The sequence below is a fragment of the Uloborus diversus genome, chromosome 8 (assembly GCF_026930045.1).
Source record: "Uloborus diversus isolate 005 chromosome 8, Udiv.v.3.1, whole genome shotgun sequence".
NCBI lineage: Eukaryota > Metazoa > Arthropoda > Arachnida > Araneae > Uloboridae > Uloborus > Uloborus diversus.
Window position 1 is genome coordinate 91,039,472 of NC_072738.1, and position 17,562 is coordinate 91,057,033.

At 38.3% G+C, this 17,562-nt stretch overlaps 1 protein-coding gene across 1 annotated transcript in view; it reads left to right on the forward strand.

The window, feature by feature from the left end:
- Positions 1-17,066, forward strand: part of LOC129228480 (neuropilin and tolloid-like protein 2) — a 145,690-nt gene extending 128,624 nt beyond the window's left edge. Inside the window, exons 6-9 of the mRNA XM_054863160.1 lie at positions 7,263-7,494; positions 10,184-10,306; positions 12,710-13,026; positions 16,683-17,066. Coding sequence (XP_054719135.1) covers positions 7,263-7,494; positions 10,184-10,306; positions 12,710-13,026; positions 16,683-17,066 — 1,056 coding nt within the window. The remainder of the gene's footprint in view (positions 1-7,262; positions 7,495-10,183; positions 10,307-12,709; positions 13,027-16,682) is intronic.
- The last annotated feature ends 496 nt before the right edge of the window (positions 17,067-17,562 follow it).

A 17,562-nucleotide genomic window follows, 5' to 3' on the forward strand; every position in this document is an offset into this window, starting at 1 on the left:
GTAATAGTTTATAAAAAATAAATTTTTAAAACCGGGACATTCTTTTATGCAATCCTGTATTCTAGAAGTCCGTGTTTTATTTTTTCCATTACTTTTTTCAGTTTCTACTTCGAACACGCTTTATCTATGCAAACACATTGTGTTGTTGCATCTTTGTTCAAACGACCTCTTTTTTGCTCTCAACCTTTCATGATTTTGTACAACAATCTCAGCTAATAAAAGATACTCTTAAGAAAAATTTTAAAACGTAGCTGTGATATAGTAGGAGAAACTCGGGTAAAGTGAATACCCCGGGCAAAGCGAAGATTGGCTGTAACTCCCAAATTGTTGGTTGGCCGGCAGCCGCGTTGTCATAGCAAAGATCACCTGTTGGCTGTTTGGTTCCAACGAGTTCGTGTCGCGTGGTGCCAGTGAGCAGACAGAGTGTGTTTTTGGGAAAACAATATTATTTTACAGATATAAGGGTTTTGTATATAACTATGCTACTATTTGTGGCAGGTTCTTTTTTATGAGTAGGATTTGATGCATGACTATGTAGCTTTTAAATATCCGCAGTAGAGGTGCGACATCGATGGCAAAACATCGATGTTCGAAATTAAAACATCGATGGTATTGATACATCGACTCAAAACATCGATATTTTTATCAATATACAACATATTATTTTTAAGTGCACAACACTACAGACTTAAATATATGATAATCTCTAGCTAATGTTTCTTAGTGGATCAGTAAATTTTTTTGGCATTGCGTCAATTCATTTAATTATAGCTATTTTTTTCAGAAATTTCTAAGTAAAGCCAATATTAAATTATATGCATATATTCTCCAACACTTACGTACAACACCACATTTTGAAAGTCAACAGAAAAAATAAACAAATCAGACCAGAGGAAGCTTTCCTGTCACCGTCTATGCTTATGTTACATTGAAAAAAAATCCCATGTTTATTTTGAATGCATTCATTTTATACTCCGTTGAAGCTTAAATAGTTTTGGGAAAATTCAGATAATCTAAACACCGGCAGCAGCGAATTTACTTCCTTTGAATTTTTCTATGCTTACTTTCCAAGCAATGAGGATTCTGAGTCAACCTTGGAGAAACAATTTGAGAAGCATATGTGGTGGTTTTAAGAAGCATTTTGAAATTTGGCGGAGCAGCTCCGCATTTGGCATAAAATTCAATTAAAAAAACGAAAACCACTTGTCTTACACTGTTTTTGAGCTTTGATAATCATTTTAAACACTAGCATAAAAATAAAAAACAGCTTTTAGCACTATGTCATGCTTGAAAACGCTCGGCCGGGAAATTCGGAGCAAAATAACTTTTTTGCAGAGCTCAGGAGTTTCGCAATTTTTGCGGAGCAGTTGGCATCCATGTTTGAGCTTATTTTGCATAGTAACTGACAGGACCTCAGCTCCTACATTTTTCAAATTTAGGTGATGTAGATGTTTCCGAGAGTTCAATGCTTTTGGGTCAATTTACAGATACCATCGGGGTTTTTTTTTTTTTTTTCATACCTTGAAAATCGATGTTTGGAATCATTAATGTTTTTCAATCGATGTCGCTTCTCTGTAAAAAATTTTATTACAATTTTCAACTAAAATACAAAATCATCAACATCGAAAGAACATCGAACCCAAAACATCGATGTTCCAAAAACATCGAAAATAAAACATCGATGTTAAAAATATCGATGTTTTAACAAAAACATCGATGTTTGCAAAACATCGACATCAATGTCGCACCCCTAATCCGCAGACGACGAGTTTAGATGTTTTGGTTTTTTAGTAATTTGAGATAAGCGTAAAAATGTATCTGAAGGGCAAAGTGGATTCTGTATTCACTTTGCCCTGTCGTGACAAGTCACTTCATCCGGACCTGAAAGTCCTTCAATTTTAAGATCTTAACACAGTGTTACCATTGAAGACCGTCCCTATACCCCCATTGAATCTAAAACTACAAAAAAAGTCCAAGGCAATGATGTTCCCGCCGCCTCGCCCAAACCTGGATGTTCTAAGAACTACTATAATCCTTCAGTTTAACGACCTATTCCTCAGCCTGCTAAACCAATAACAACACGTAAACGGAAGCTACAAAGATCTACACTCCTGACAAGTAGGGGAGACCGGGGCAAGATGACGAGCCGGGCAAGATGACGAATACCTTGATTTTCTGTTTTCCAGAAGGTAACAGCATCAACTGGATACCACTGGCTCTCCTATCCGCTGTTCACTCAGAAATAGTATAGAGACGCTGAAATCGCCATATTTGTGTTCGTTCTGAAGGTGTTATTGTTTATAGATGCCACGATATAACTTTTATGCATATGTAAATAAGCTCTGCTATAGATACAGATAAGATTTCTCGTGTTTCTTTAGTATTTATGAGTAACTTAGTTTAAATACTACCTATTACCATGAATATATGCCAATTAATCGCCGTTCTTTATGGCAATAGAGACGAATCCGTTCAAACAGGCAGTCCGGGGCACGATGACGGGCCAAAACGCGGGGCAAGATGACGATGAAACTGAGAATAATATTGCTAATATTCAGACCTTGATAGTAGAGAACCAACATATATACCCTCCAGACGAAGCAGAACTTATGGCAATAGGGAAGTTGCAACCTATTAAATGTTCATATTTTGGCTATTGGATATTGTTAATTGACCCTCAAAACTAAAAAAATTCACCATCGCCGAATTTTAAAACACCGTGGTTGATTTTTAATGAATTTTTAAAAATCTACGCGCAAAAGTGCGCAATTCTGTATTGTCACGCGCCTACGTCACAGGGCGCGAATGGGCAGCCTTCCGCCGAAGATCCCTTGTTTTCGCCAAGGACATTTTGAGCGCGCTGATATTCTTATTTTTCAATATTTTTATTTTTCATAGTGTATTCAATAATTCTTTTGAACACACTATGGAGACCGGATTCGTTAAAGCACTATCTAAATAATCTTTCTCATGTAACATCAATGATGATATTCGAATATTTCCGAGAGGATGAGAGGTTTAATGTTCCAGAAACGCGAGGAGTTAAATGCGAGGAGATAAACCTTTTACGTTTCGTCTTCGAAGTCGAATGCGTGACCTTCGGCTTCTCCCCTATCGGAAGAGCGCATGACGTCACTTCCTATGCCATTTGACGTCACAAGCGCTTGAACTTTAAAAATTAATTTAAAAAAAAACTACTTAGTATCGCAAAAATCTTTTCACCTATGATGTTCATACATGTTACTCTATCATATAAAAATAAAATTGAAAAATCGAAAACTTCCCTATTTGTGCCAAGCAATCCAGTTGCATCAACTTCAAAGGATGGTGTTATAATATGCCCTGCTTGTCCAGAGGAATATTGTGACTATCCAACAGATGAATGGATCCAGTGCTGTAAAAGCCAAGAGTGGTGGCATGAGGAATTTTCCAATTGTGACAACGGCAATTTTTATTTGTGCCCATTGTTAGCTGCACAACTTAATACTTCAACATTACTCTGCAATGTATTACGCTTAATTTGATACTTTGTAAGATGTAAAAACACAGTTATCATCTGTTAAACTAGATAACATATTCAAATCATAAACTATGTCCAAGCCTATGTTTTTCAATGTTGTCATCTTGCCCCAACGTCAAAGTCATCTTGCCCCAGTATTGGGGAAAGATGACGATTTGTTAAGGTTATGAGAAAGTAAAAATATCCTTTATTATTTTTATCTTAAAAATTAAATAGTAATATATTTAATGCTGCAAAGGACTATTGTAAAAGCTCATGTAAAATTAATTTTACCATCCTTAAAAATAAATTAATAAACAACGAAAATTGTTAACATAGTCATCTTGCCCCGGTCTCCCCTACTCCATGGAAGGAAGATAAGAAACAATAATTTGAAAAAAAAAAACAATAAAGACTGACATGAAGTCATTGGACTAGGAGATATTTCGACTAAAGCTTCTCAGAAGATTTAAAAGACTACTGGCAAAAAGACTGTTAAATCAACAAAACATAAGACTGCAAAAGAGAATAATAAGAAGAAGGAAGTAAAGAAATATGATGATGTAAGGTGCATTTTCTGTGATGAAATGTACATTGAAAAAGATGATCAGCCAACGGAAAACTGGATACAATGTCGTATTTGTACTCAGTGGTATTATGAAGATTCTTCAGCATTTGAAAACGGTGATGATTTCGTTTGTAATAACTACAATGATTAGTATTGTAGCAGAAAAATATTTTTTTTTAATATGCTCCAATAATTTTGGATGTTGATTTTTTTTAAGTTTAATTTCTTTGTTTGTTATAATTATAACTGCAATAATTCGTTTCGTTTTGTAGCAAAAATGTTTTTCATAGTATGTTCGTTTAATTTTCGATGTTTATTGAGCAATCACATTGCTTATTGTTCTCATTTGACTGTTTTAAATTCCTATGATTTTATTTTCCTTGCCTCCCTCTGCAGCACCACCGTCGACCGGCCCCTCCCGATGATGCTCCTCTAGCGAAAACAGTCTCTAGGTTGCGTCCATATCCTATCCTATACACATACACACATAAATACACATCCACCCACACACACACACACACCCTACACATACACACACACATACTCACACACCTACACATACCCACACCTACACACACATACACACACACATACACTCATGCCTGCACACAGACACAAAACACGCCTTCACACACACTCGTGATTGCGAAAAACATAACTTGAATTCCAGATGTCACAATTGAAATTAATTTTTAATTTTTTTTATTTTTAAACTCAATTTCTTTGTTTGTAATAATTACAAATTGTAGTTACAATTATTGTAGTCTACAATACTTAGTATTGTTGTAAAGAAACGTTTTTTGGATATGTTCCTTTACTTTTCGATGGTTATTTTATTTTTAATGTTTAATTCCATGAGAAATAATGTAGTTGTTCGCTTTGCCCTAGTACCGAATCCACTTTACTCGGGGTGCTGGGCAAAAGGGATATTCATGCCATTGTTGAAAACTGCCCTTATATCTAATAGTCGAATTAATATTAAGGAAAACTTATTGCTTTGTTATAAAACTGTTATAAAATTGTTGTAGCATAAATTAGCACCATAATGCAAACGCGTTTCAGGTTTTCAAGTAACCCGTTTTTCAAATGTGAGCTTCTGTATGTAAAGTCTTCTCGGATGACTTTACACCTAGAAGTTCACAATTTTTCCTACTGTTATTTTGCTGTACCAAGGTATTTATTTTGTAATGTCCTTATACGACCAGTTTGTCAAACGTCTCTAGTGTTGACCTTTCTCACCCTGTAACATGGTCAAGTTTCCCTCCTACATCTTAAGTCACATTTGACATTCACTGAAGCATTAAAATAATTTCAGTGTGTTAAAGGCGCTTCGGTGGTAAAAGTCATTGCCTTTACTCACACAACCCGGTACAGAGGCAAAACCTGCCATTTCCCTCTGCTATATGTCAGTCATAAGACTTAATGCAAAAAAGTAGGTATAATTCTTGTAGAACGATATTAAAAAAGGAATAAGGTTAACAATGAGTTTGGGGGGTGGAAACGAATAGGTAAAACAAGGATATGGTGAAAAAAAAAAAGCTGTTAAAGGGATGAAGTGAATCTAGGAAAAGGAAACCGGTATTATTCGCTAGGTTCCAAATGCCCCTATCCCACTAATCTGTGCTTGCTTTTCAACCTTGAAATTAATTTACTAATATCTTCAGCAATTAAGTTTGTAATTGCTATTATTCATTTTTGCTTTTGGCAACAATTACAAACTTTGTCCCATCAACTTACCCAAGAGAGAGCTAGTACAATAAAAGTTGATAAAAAGAAGCGACATGGAAAGCGCTAGATGGAACTGGCTCGATCTATAAAAATCATAAATAAATGGTCTGTGCAGAAGTATGATATACTGGTTCTTCAACTCGTATGTGAAGTAGACTATTTCGTATTTACCCTCTTGCAGCAATACCAAATATTCGGAGCTAGACAATGAAACATAGCATTGACTATTGACTGGACATGTCCTGTCACCAAGAAGTTTGTGTCACAGTGACTAAAACTCTATTTGCATTCTGCGTGTAATAATTTCGTGACGACCACATAAGTGTTTTCATCGCTTGATTGTCACTGTAAAGTCAGCAACAGATTGCAGTAACCAGTACGGTTGTTGACAGTTCGGAGCGATATCGCAAAGTGGCGTTGCAGTACCTTCTTCAAAGTAACCCAACGTGACTGGTCAGAAATTGATTCTTGCAGGTAAGTAACATATCACTATCACAAATGCGCCATAGCGTTACTTCTGTGAGACATCAGAATTGGACAATCGTCACTTAGTGACTGGTGACAGCTGTGACTCGCAGAGATACGTTGTGCTACTAGGGATTTTGTGTCGGCAGTGTCTACTAAATAACGGTTCATAGATGAAAGTTTTCAGTTTGAAACGGAGTAAGACGGAACAAAATACAAGTTACAAAGCAATAAATAATCTAAATGAGTTAAAGTATGGATAAAATTCAGAGAATGGGTATTTTTATTTGATTTGTATAATTGCAACAAAGAACCACTATTCGTTATCCAATGATAAAAACAAATTACTCTTGATCAAAGTGAGACAATTAGATATTTTTATTTCAATTTATATTTTTCATGTATATTTTTCAGTTCAATGTATTTTTTTTAATCCCCCTACCCATGCGTATGAAGTTTGGGGGATGGGGTTGAGCACCCTCTTTCAGTTGAAATAGGAAGCTAAAATTCTTCCTGTATATTATTATCCGCAAGTTTAAAAATATTGAGAAGTGTCCTGATATCTAGGAGAAACTTTTTTTTTACATGTATTTTTGAACCACCATAAGTCCCCTTTCTACTTCGAAACTCTCCTTCTTGGGAATTTTTGCAACTTTCACCCATGTAATGGTTTCAATGCACTTTGTTTGGAGATCATATAAGGCAGTGAGAAGCAGAGGGATGTAAGTGGAAAAAATTAAAATTTGGAGATAACCAGTACACATGGTAGGTGAACCTCTCCTCTGTCTTGGGGCAAGAGATGGCACTAGTAGCCCTGGTAGGTGCTGGTATACAGCATGATTTAGAAAAAAAATTCAATGAAAGCCTACCTAGGATGATATCTTTAAACGCGTTTTACTAAAACTTCAAAATGTCCACTTACATCCCTTTGCTTCTCAGCACCTCATATAATGTTGAGGTTGAGAAATCTCCTTCCTAATCCAGTGAATCTCTTCTCGCCAGATGTACGTGAATTTCCAGAAGTACGAGCTAAAGCACCCGAACAACTGCGATCTGAACTTCATCGACATCTACGAGCAGGAGCTGAGCGACGACACGCGCATGGCACAGTTCTGCGGCACGGCCACCGAACCACAGAAGTCGGATGGGAATCGGGTCTACGTCCGATACTTTGCCCACAACGACGCGCTCGATGGGAAGTTCGAGATCGTCTACACAGCATTCAGGGAGTCAGGTATGACCTAATGAGCAGTCCCTTTCCCTAAATGAGAAATTGTCAAATACACTGAGAAAAATGAAGTTCTCAAAAATGAGTACATTCATGCTTTCAAATTTTCTTGAAACTGTTTGTTCCAAATAATTTTGTTTCACCCATGTTTTCAAATAGTGTGCTGAATTACTTCATACTCAGAAATGAGTACATAATACTCAGTTTTGAAATTATTACATAATCAAAAATGAGCACCAATACCTCAAAAATGAGCACACATGTTGATTTGAGTATTTGATGTGTATTTGAATGTCTCAAATTTGAATACCACGTAGTCGGAGTCATTTTGACTCGCGATATGTTTAAATTTGAGTACTTTGAATTTTTGAAATTGTTGTTTTTAGATTGTAAGCTGTGTGCTACAATATGATTAATGTGAAAAACCAACGCAAAGGAAGTGCAAGTTCTCCAGAAAGTACAGCATATAGCTATTTCAAGGTTACAATGGAGCCTCTTAATCAGTACAAAAAACTCACCATATGACCAGAAAGTCGTGAGAGAACTGTTCTTTAAAGCATCAGTGAGGTTTTAAAAGAGAGAGAAATGTTCTCTCACGAACTTCTGGTTCTGTGGTGATTTTTTTGCACTGATGAAGATGCTCCATCGTAGCCTTGAAATAGCTATATGCTGCAATTTCATGAGAATTTGTGCTTTATTTACGTTGATTTTTCACGTTAATCGTATCCCTTTCTCTGTTTTTGATGCATGCCGCGAAAGTGATTTATTGTTTTGGCTCATTACATGAACAACTGGAAAGTTATACTCCTACTGTTTGGATCACATGAACTCCGTTAGAAGAAGGATTACCCTAACAGCACGGTGGCTAAAATAGAACCCTTATGCTCTAGTCGCACACGACCACATTAAGGTTCTCATTGCGCTACGCTGATAAAATGCCACTGAGAAGTCATTATAACAAGTTGCAGAAACTCATAAATAACGATTCACAAAGCGACCAGTGACAAAACGTCACTGAAACGTCATTAACAGGATGTAACAACTTACAACAAACAATTCACAAAGTGACCGGTCTCAAAATGTCACTGAAAGTCATTAACAGGATGTAACAACTTACAAATAACAATTTACAAAGTGTCCGATTACAAACTTAGTGCTGCAACGAAGTCACATGAAACATGTCACAAATATGTCACAGCCTGACTCCTGTGAGACAGTACAATTCTGTCACTTTGTGACAATAACCATTATAAATCGCAGTGACGTCCCTGTAATAACTTAGCCTTGACATGTTGGGGAGAGAAACGATTTCCTTTGATAAAATAGGGTTGAGATGTCTGGTTTAAGAAAGATCATGCTTACATAGTTTGCACCATAATCTCAAAGATGGCGGTTAGTTAGGCTTGAACCTACTTGACTGGACTACCCTTGTCAGAAGTCACTTCGATTTCAAACACATTTAGAACGTTTTAAGATGCTAAGTTCCTTGGAATAAATCAGCTTAACGTTTCAGGGAATAGAGACACAAAAAAAGAAACTGTTCTGGTATATAAAACACATTTGAAAAATAAAAACTCCCGTAGTACACAAGATTCCAATAAGAAATAATGAATGATTACGATTTCCTCTCCAATAACATCCTACGATGGTAATCTAACTCTAAAACTAACAAATTCCTTCTTTCTTCTTTTACTCTGCTTCCCAAAAATGAATGAAAATATCTGCTGTCCGTTAAAAAAGCATAAAGTGTTAGGGCTCTTAAGATTAACTCCAAGTAGGATCACTTTTTTGATACAGAAACGGCTAAAATTTTTATAAACGGGTGTGAAAGAAGAGTAAAGAGAGATTGTGTGAGGAGAAAGTGAATGTAACAAAGAAAGGGCTATTGTAGAAAATGTCTACTAAATTCAGGTGACACGCAACATCTATATTTTTTCTCAACGGTTTGACTCTGTAAATTAAGAATCCGAAATCATTCTCTTTAACAAAAGCAACTTTGAGTACGTATTGAATTGACACAAAATAATGTGGAAAAAGGTAGTTGTTTTTGCAAAAACACAATACAACGAAATGTATAAGTACAAGATTTTAGTAGCACTGGCGAAAAAAAGCAATAATTGTTTTAAGAGATTTGGTGGCTATGTTTCTAATAAACCATAAGAATACCTCAATGTGTGAGAAATTAGGTGACTCAAATTGCAGGTGGATCCACAAGACTTGACAAACAGCACAGTTTAACGCCTGCATTCAACAGATTATACGAATCTTGGTCAGAACCCTGAACCGTGGATTGGAGCCTTCTTATTGGTTGGAAAAGACTTCGACTGGGGGTTGGGATGTCTGACCAAGGGTCGAATCAGTTGAACTGTCTATTGAATACAGGTGTTAATCCCTCCAACTATTTACTACAATTGCGTACTTGGAAAGTTGTTGTACTTGGAAAGAATACAAATGGATGCGGGTGCAAAAACTAACAACGATAAGTTTATAAACGTATACTACGAAATTACAATGTCATTTAATATTTCTGTGGGTGTGTGTATCTAAAAAAAAATTCTCATAGTAGTCGACAACTTTATTGGGAAAATCGGAGGTAAAAATAGAAGAGAACAACCTTGTACTTTTAATTTCAAACTTGTGATTGTAGCTTATCGACTTGATTACTAATTCATCAAACTGTTCTCATTTTCCACAGATAAATGTATTCCAACAGAATTCAGTTGTGATGATGGAACTTGCATTGACAAATCTCTGAAATGCAACAAGATGTATAACTGCAAATACCGGTACGACGAAGATCCCGCTCTTTGCACACCGGGTAAGTTGAATCATAACTATTGATTCTAAAGCATATGGTAAGCTTTTTTAGAAACCTCATTCGTGCATTAAAAAACAGTTGTCATGTTTCTTAAACTGCGATTTTCTTTAAGTGGCAGCCGTTGAAATGATCTGATTGCTTGGTCATAACATAAAAAACAATACTGTTGAAATGAATGATAGTCTTCTGAACTTACAATAATCTTTGAATAAAAAATACAATGATAAGAGTATGAATAAATATACTATTTACTTAACGAAAATTTCTAACAGACTATTAGGTTCAGCACACGAAAAGAAAAGGCAAATTAGACAACTACGGGTTAACCCTCTTGTCCAACGGACTCAGTGGTCACATCACAATTCATCCATTATATTTCCCTACAGAAGCATTATTTCTTTGTTGACCAGTGTGACTTGAGTAGTGCAACGAGGCTGCTTTACATTGAGGTTGTTGGCACTGATATAAGTCAATATTTGCATATAAAGCTTTTTAGTTGACATTCTTTCACGATAAAGATAACAGTATACCTGCCATCTTTATTTCACATTAAAATTTGTTAAAAGTAAAAATGAGCTGTAAGAAAGTTTTTTTTTTTTAAGAAAGTCATTTTCTTAAAATGGATTTTTGTTGTGATCTGCCATTATTATTATCCCGAACGCCTCATATGTGCTAGTATTATTGCTTAAAATAAGAAATTCTGAACCTTTACTCTGCCAAAACTGCAGAACAGTGATCTCTGATTTTCAAACTTTTTACATCGTCAACAGTGCGCATCTTTTCCTTACTATAAAGCTGAAAGTCTGTCTGGATGCCTGGATTTCTGTGACGCGCATAGCGCATAGACCGTTCTGCCGACTTTCATGAAATTTGGTACAAAATTAGTTTGTAGCATGAGGTGTGCACATCGAAGCGATTTTTCAGAAATTCGATTTTGTTCTTTTTCTATTTCAATTTTAAGAACATTTTACGTAATTACCACCAACGTATTATCTGTGGCGGTGAATAATCCGCAGGCTCTAAAATCGGCCTGAAGAAAAAAAATTCTTCTTATAGTCCGCGAATAATACGAAGTTGTCTTGATTTAACATTCAATTTCAGCAACTAAATTTAAAAAATGAAGCAGTAATGTATTTCTGGTATGATAAAAATTAATCTAAAAAATAATTATTTCTTCTTTAAATCGTGATTACGAGTCAAGACAAAGCAGCAGATGGAGACTGCTTCCAGTATCACCGTATGGTTGTTTATTTTACACAGCTTGAAACGCGGAGGAGAAAAACTCAGTCTCTGTAAAATAAACAACTATACAGGCTACGGAAACAGTCCCTATTGGTGAATCCTGCAGAAAATTGAGGATCAATGCGTTGGTGTTGAGAAAAAAAAGGGCAGGTAATCCGCACTTCATTAATTTTACTTTTTTAACATATAATCCACGGATAATACGCAGGAATAACAAATCAGAGCCAAGCAGACGACGAATATTGATAAACTTCTTTCATTGCAGAGAAATTTCCCAAAAATACCGAGAATAAACAAAAAAACAGGCAACTCATTTGTTTATTTTTGGTCTACTTTTCTCTGAGTGTTCATTTCAACTCTCATCCATAAATTCATTCAGGATATCTTTGAGCCAGCTACGGGTAACTTCGCATTTTTAAATTTATTTGACTGAAAGGAAAAAAAAATAGAAGCCTCGGTGATACATTCTTGCTCGCTAGGTCAGGAAATAAGATACCTTTCTGCTTTTAATGATATTAAAATATACTATAATTAAATACACTATAATTAAAATATACTATAATTAAATATATTATAATTAAAATATACTATAATGTACTATAACAAAAAATGAAGTGGCGCAAAGTTATCCAGACTGGCGCAAATATACCCTAAATGACTGTACTTCTTTTCGATAACCAATGACCAGTGGCGGATTTACAGGTTTGGGGCCCGTCGCTATGTACGGGCCCCTCTGTCTCTCACATGTAAAACGTTAATCATGTGCATTTTTGTGTTCCCTTTGGGGCAGCTCGCAATTGCGACTGGTAAATTCGCCATTGCCAATGACAGAGCTTTTGATGTTCAATGAATTCCTGAATGTATTTTCGGCAGGGGCACCCCGATGAAAGCTCACCGTGACCTCCAAAAAAAAATCAGCAAATTTGATCTGACTATTCGGAAAAACTATCATCATTCGACGAAATTTGGAGTTCCTTTCGGAAAAAATGTTCATCATTGGCGAAATATGGAAATATATTCCTCAAAATTATCCTCATTCGGCATAATTTGGAGTTCCATTCGACAAATTGAGAATTCCCGCTTTTCCAAACATTTAAGTTCGGGGCGCCCCTAATTTTCGGTACCAAATAATCCTGACCGGGTGTTTGTTTTCCCGCGCAGCGATGACGGCGTCGCGCATGCTAACATCGGAGCACATGATCACCATCCTGGTGGTGTTCTTCGCGCTGGTGCTGGCAATGTGCGCGTCCATCGTCATCACGTGCTACAACAAGGTGAAGGACCGGCGCGAGAAGAAGCGCGAGTACAAGCTGCGCCGCTCCAAGGAGGTCAGCATGGAGGGCGAGATGGACCGCGTGCTGGAGGCCGCCCTGGCCGCGCAGGCAGCCGAGATCGGGGCGGCGCGCAGCAGGAAGCCCGCGCCGCCCCACCGCTGGATGCACGACGAAGAGGAGTCCAACGGCTGCTACGTGCCCGAGGTGAGCTCTGCTACTCGATCCTCACGACTTGATTCACATACATGTAGTATAACTTAAGGTTACTATATATACTGCCTGACCACGGATTGTATGGAAAGGCAAACATCCGTTTTACAGGCGGATATGGACGCATCTATTAGTTTTCAGGGATGCCAACTTTTGAAGATGTATGTTAGCCTTTAAATTAAGCAGAGTCCCATTCAAATGAGCGGAACACGCGCATCATATTTTTTACTTTTCCCCCTCATTCAGATGGACTCGTCTTAACTGCACGTTTGCCAATCCCATACAATCCGTGGTTAAACAGTACGAGCCGACGCATTAGTTTAAGATCAGCCATTTTGGATCAGAGACCGTTTTGAGTGGTTGTCTTTTCTGGCAAGTTATCCCGTTTCGTGATTTTTCACTGAGAGTTAGCGGCACGTGAGTGGTTTATTAAAAAATATATTTTTGGTCAATTTGGCAAAATCGTACACTTTGCTCTGGTAACCCTAGCTCCGCAACAATGAAAAATCCGATCCAAAACGGCTAAACGTCAAATGGATGCTACACCAACATGGCTTATGGCTTCGGCTTGCACATACAGCGGCTCTTATAACTGGATGCACAACTCCGTAGCTGCAGCCATATTGGCTGCTATTACACGCACTACTCTCGAATTAAACGGGCAAAAACGTAGCTTACGAGGGTGCAACGCTGATTCTATCCTATCGGACTTTTGCCTATCAGAGACGTTTTTTTAATCCTTATATCCCATGTTTTCCCCATTGGAGCAATATTAGGACAACGCCCTCGTAAGGGGTCGTCGTAGGGTATGTTCCAATAAAGCAGGAGGGTCCAACCCTTTTCTGCCCTAGGACCGCACCTAATAAAATAATTTCCACGGGCCAAAACAAAACTAAAATTTCAAAATATTTCATTGTTCTCTAAATAACATGGGTAAATACGGAAAAGGAAGGGAAAATTACAAACAATTGTTGTTGTTATCAATTACTTGATGCTTATTTTATTAACTGCATCTGTTTTTCAGAAATCGATTTCTGAATATTTGCTCCAAGTTAGTGACATTTTCGCTTATCGTGGTTTACGATTTATAACATTAAACAGAACAACGGGCCACACAAATCAGCTTCACGGGCCGGATGTTGCCCACAGGCCGAAGATCGTGGTTGGGTACCACTGTCATATAGCAACCGTTTAACCCGGGCTTACCGGTTACTCAAGAGCGTTTTATAATACACTGGTTATCATAAATTAAGGAAAAATCACAAAAATAGCGATAACTCCCTCAAAAATAGGCCAAACCGGGTAAAATTTGAATATATTGCCGAGTAAGCATTGCTCAATAAAAGTGCAATATGCAAATTGGTGGCGCTGATATTAGAGTGGGTCATCAGGGAGGACCGTAAAAAGTCCATGTTCGAGAGCAAGTCTATAAACTGCGCTGTGATACTGCCATAACAAATCCGAGATGGCCATTTTGTAACAATGACTTCCAGGCATCATTTGCCTGCAGAACTACGATGGAGAACCATTGGGAGACTAGAGGCAGGGCAAAGTGAAACAGAAGACGCCAGATGGCTAAATGTGAGTCCTTTTGGGGTTCATAGACTTTTGAGCTAATTTCAAACGACAGATTCGGCATCCAGGAGGTTCAACCAAGGACGGCCAACGGCTACGACGAGCGCTGATGACAGATTTTTGAGGTTATGTGCGAGCAGGAATAGAGCCGCTACTCCGACTCATCTCAGATCATCCCTTGCTGCAGCCATCGGAAGGTTGGTGTCAACGTCAACTGTACGTAGAAGGCTTTACGAAGATCGTCTGTAATGCGAGACGACCAGCCTTTTGTGTGCCACTCACACCTCGCCATAGAAGGGGCCGTTTACAGTGGGCACGACAACATATCCACTGGACGCCTGATCATTGGTGGATTTTTTTCTTTACGGATGAGTCTAGATTTAGTCTATGAAGCAATAGTAGGCGTTATTTGATATGAAGATAACCTGGAACCCGTTATCATCCGTAAAACATCCGCGTAAGAGATGGACATGAAAGAGGCAGTGTCTGTTTGGAGTGGCATCTCTTTAGGTGGATGCACAGACCTCTATGTCTTTCAAGGGGAACCGCGAATGCTCAGGTTTTTAGAGATGATATCCTTGACGCTTATGCCGGGGGAAAAGGTGATGCTTTCCTGTTTCAGGACGATATCGCAAGATCATACAGAACTCGCCCTCGTAAATGATTATCTTCAACAGGCTACAATTCTCCGCATGGAGTGGCCAATTCGATCCCCGGACTTGAATCCTATCGAGCACGTTTGAGATGCTTTAGAGAGATGTCTAGTTGCTCTCAATCCGCCCCTTCAGACCCTTGCTGCGCTTGATACAGCTTTGCAAGAGCAATGGCTCCCGCTTCCTGTGGAGATAATAGACCTCATAATTGACAGCATCACACATCGTTGTATGTGCTGTATTACTTCTAGAGGGAAACATATTTCATATTTAAGGTTTTTTTCCCTATAGCAAACTGACACTTTCGATTTGTTCATTTTAGGGATGTATTAATTTTTATAATGCCATAATGGTCTGATAATTTCTTTTTATTTTTTTTTTATATCTTACCATGTGTTGCATACTGTGGGTAAGTTTCATGAAGTTCTACAAATAACCTTTTGAGTAATCATCATTTTTGAGATTTTTCCTTAATTTAGAATTAACCAGTGTAGATTACCGGTTAGCTGATACATTACTTGATGCTTATTTTAGTAACTGCATTTGTTTTTCAAAAATCGGTTCTGATCGGTTTAAGCTCATAAATTTTCTTACTTGTTTTGGCCAACATAATTGTTTAAGTTTCTTAATTTAAGGTTTTTGTTTGAAGCTTTTCACTCTGCAAATGACTCTCACATCCAATATCTAAAACTTCAATAAGTGATCACATCTTTATTCACAAAGCTTTTAAGAGCAGTTCGAGCGTTACAACCTCAATCTCGCACGTTCAGACTTGACTTCCACTTGTTCTTGGAACGCGATTTTAGAGAACTGCGATGACGACGCAGAAAAAGGATATTCAACAGTGCCTGTCTTCGCTGGCTGCGTTATTCTATGAAGAGGGCATACAGAAGATGGTTTTCCGCTAACAACAAAAGTCTGTGCAATGCTCTCTTTCCTCTACATTTAAATTTAGTTTCCAAAAATATGCTTTTACATGTTTCTTCTCAAATCACTACTTACATTCCAGACAGCCCTCGTATAATCTACAGCCCTAGATCGTAGCTTAAGTAGCGACAGGTCCCACATCTCGGGGCTTAATGCCACTTTTTCTCTATGTCTGATATAATGAAGTAGCGTGTTTTGCTTCTTCATTGTGGTGCCTCTTTGATTGTGGGTTAACAGAGTTAATAAGGAACCCCAAACAAGAATCAAAACACGCTACTTCAGCACAGCAGACATAGGGAGAAAGCATCGTTTAGCCCCAAGATGGCGGACGTGTCGCTACTTCATTCTACGATTCACGACTTTAGTACACACTATTCTCGTTATGAGTAATAACTAGAGGATTATGATGAAAACTTGAAATCGCTTTCTAAACTATTATCATGTTTTACTGTTCATGACCTATGGCAAAAGTATGCTTTGTTTTTTTACCTACAGGTGGACCTCAGCATCTTCCACAAGAGCCCCAATGGTGGCCATGTGATCAGTCGCGATAACGGTATCCACGTGATCAGCAACTCATACCCGGATGGCGTGAACCCGCTATGCCGAGAGCACGGTCGCAGGGGCAGCCTATCGCCGCCCCTGCCCCCGCCCCCACCACCGCCCCACGTGAGGCGGACCCCGCAGCCCGACAATCCCCCCTGCCAGAAGCACAACCCGAGCTTCCGGTACGAGGCAGATGAAGAAGACGACCCCCTCACCGTGGTGCCTTTGTCTCAGAAGTTCCGGGGCCCCCCGGATGAAGTGGGGGCCCCCGACTCCAGGCCTCCCAGCTTCGACAGCACGAGGTCGGCCCCGGACGTCATCGTGCACCGCTGAGTCCATATCACCACACACCTGAGTGGAAAGTCTCTCTCTCTTCTCTTCAGGACGAATCTTCGATGGCTGAGGATGTGCGTGCGTGTGTTCTATGCGTGCCACCTTTGACCACAAAGTAGCATCTTTTCTTCCGACTTACATACTCGACCCTGAGGACTGAAGGTGAAGACATTCCGTTTGAGCTGCGGGTGGGCGATCAATCAAATCTCCATGCATGCGGCTGCTCTGTTCTCAGTACTCTAGAATCATCCGTTCAGTGGCATCCATGTTGATGGAGTGGAAAGGGGACAATCCAACACGCTTCTGATGTTTCTTCCGAAAATTTCGATAGAGATCTAGAATTGGTAATGGTTCCGGGTTGTGATTTAACACAAATACCGCATCCGGAGAATTCGTGACGACAACAATCAAATTTAAAACATTTATTTTCCTTCATTTAGAAAAACTCGTGAATTTATTCAATTTAAAGCTTTGTTTCAAAATACAATAAATTGAA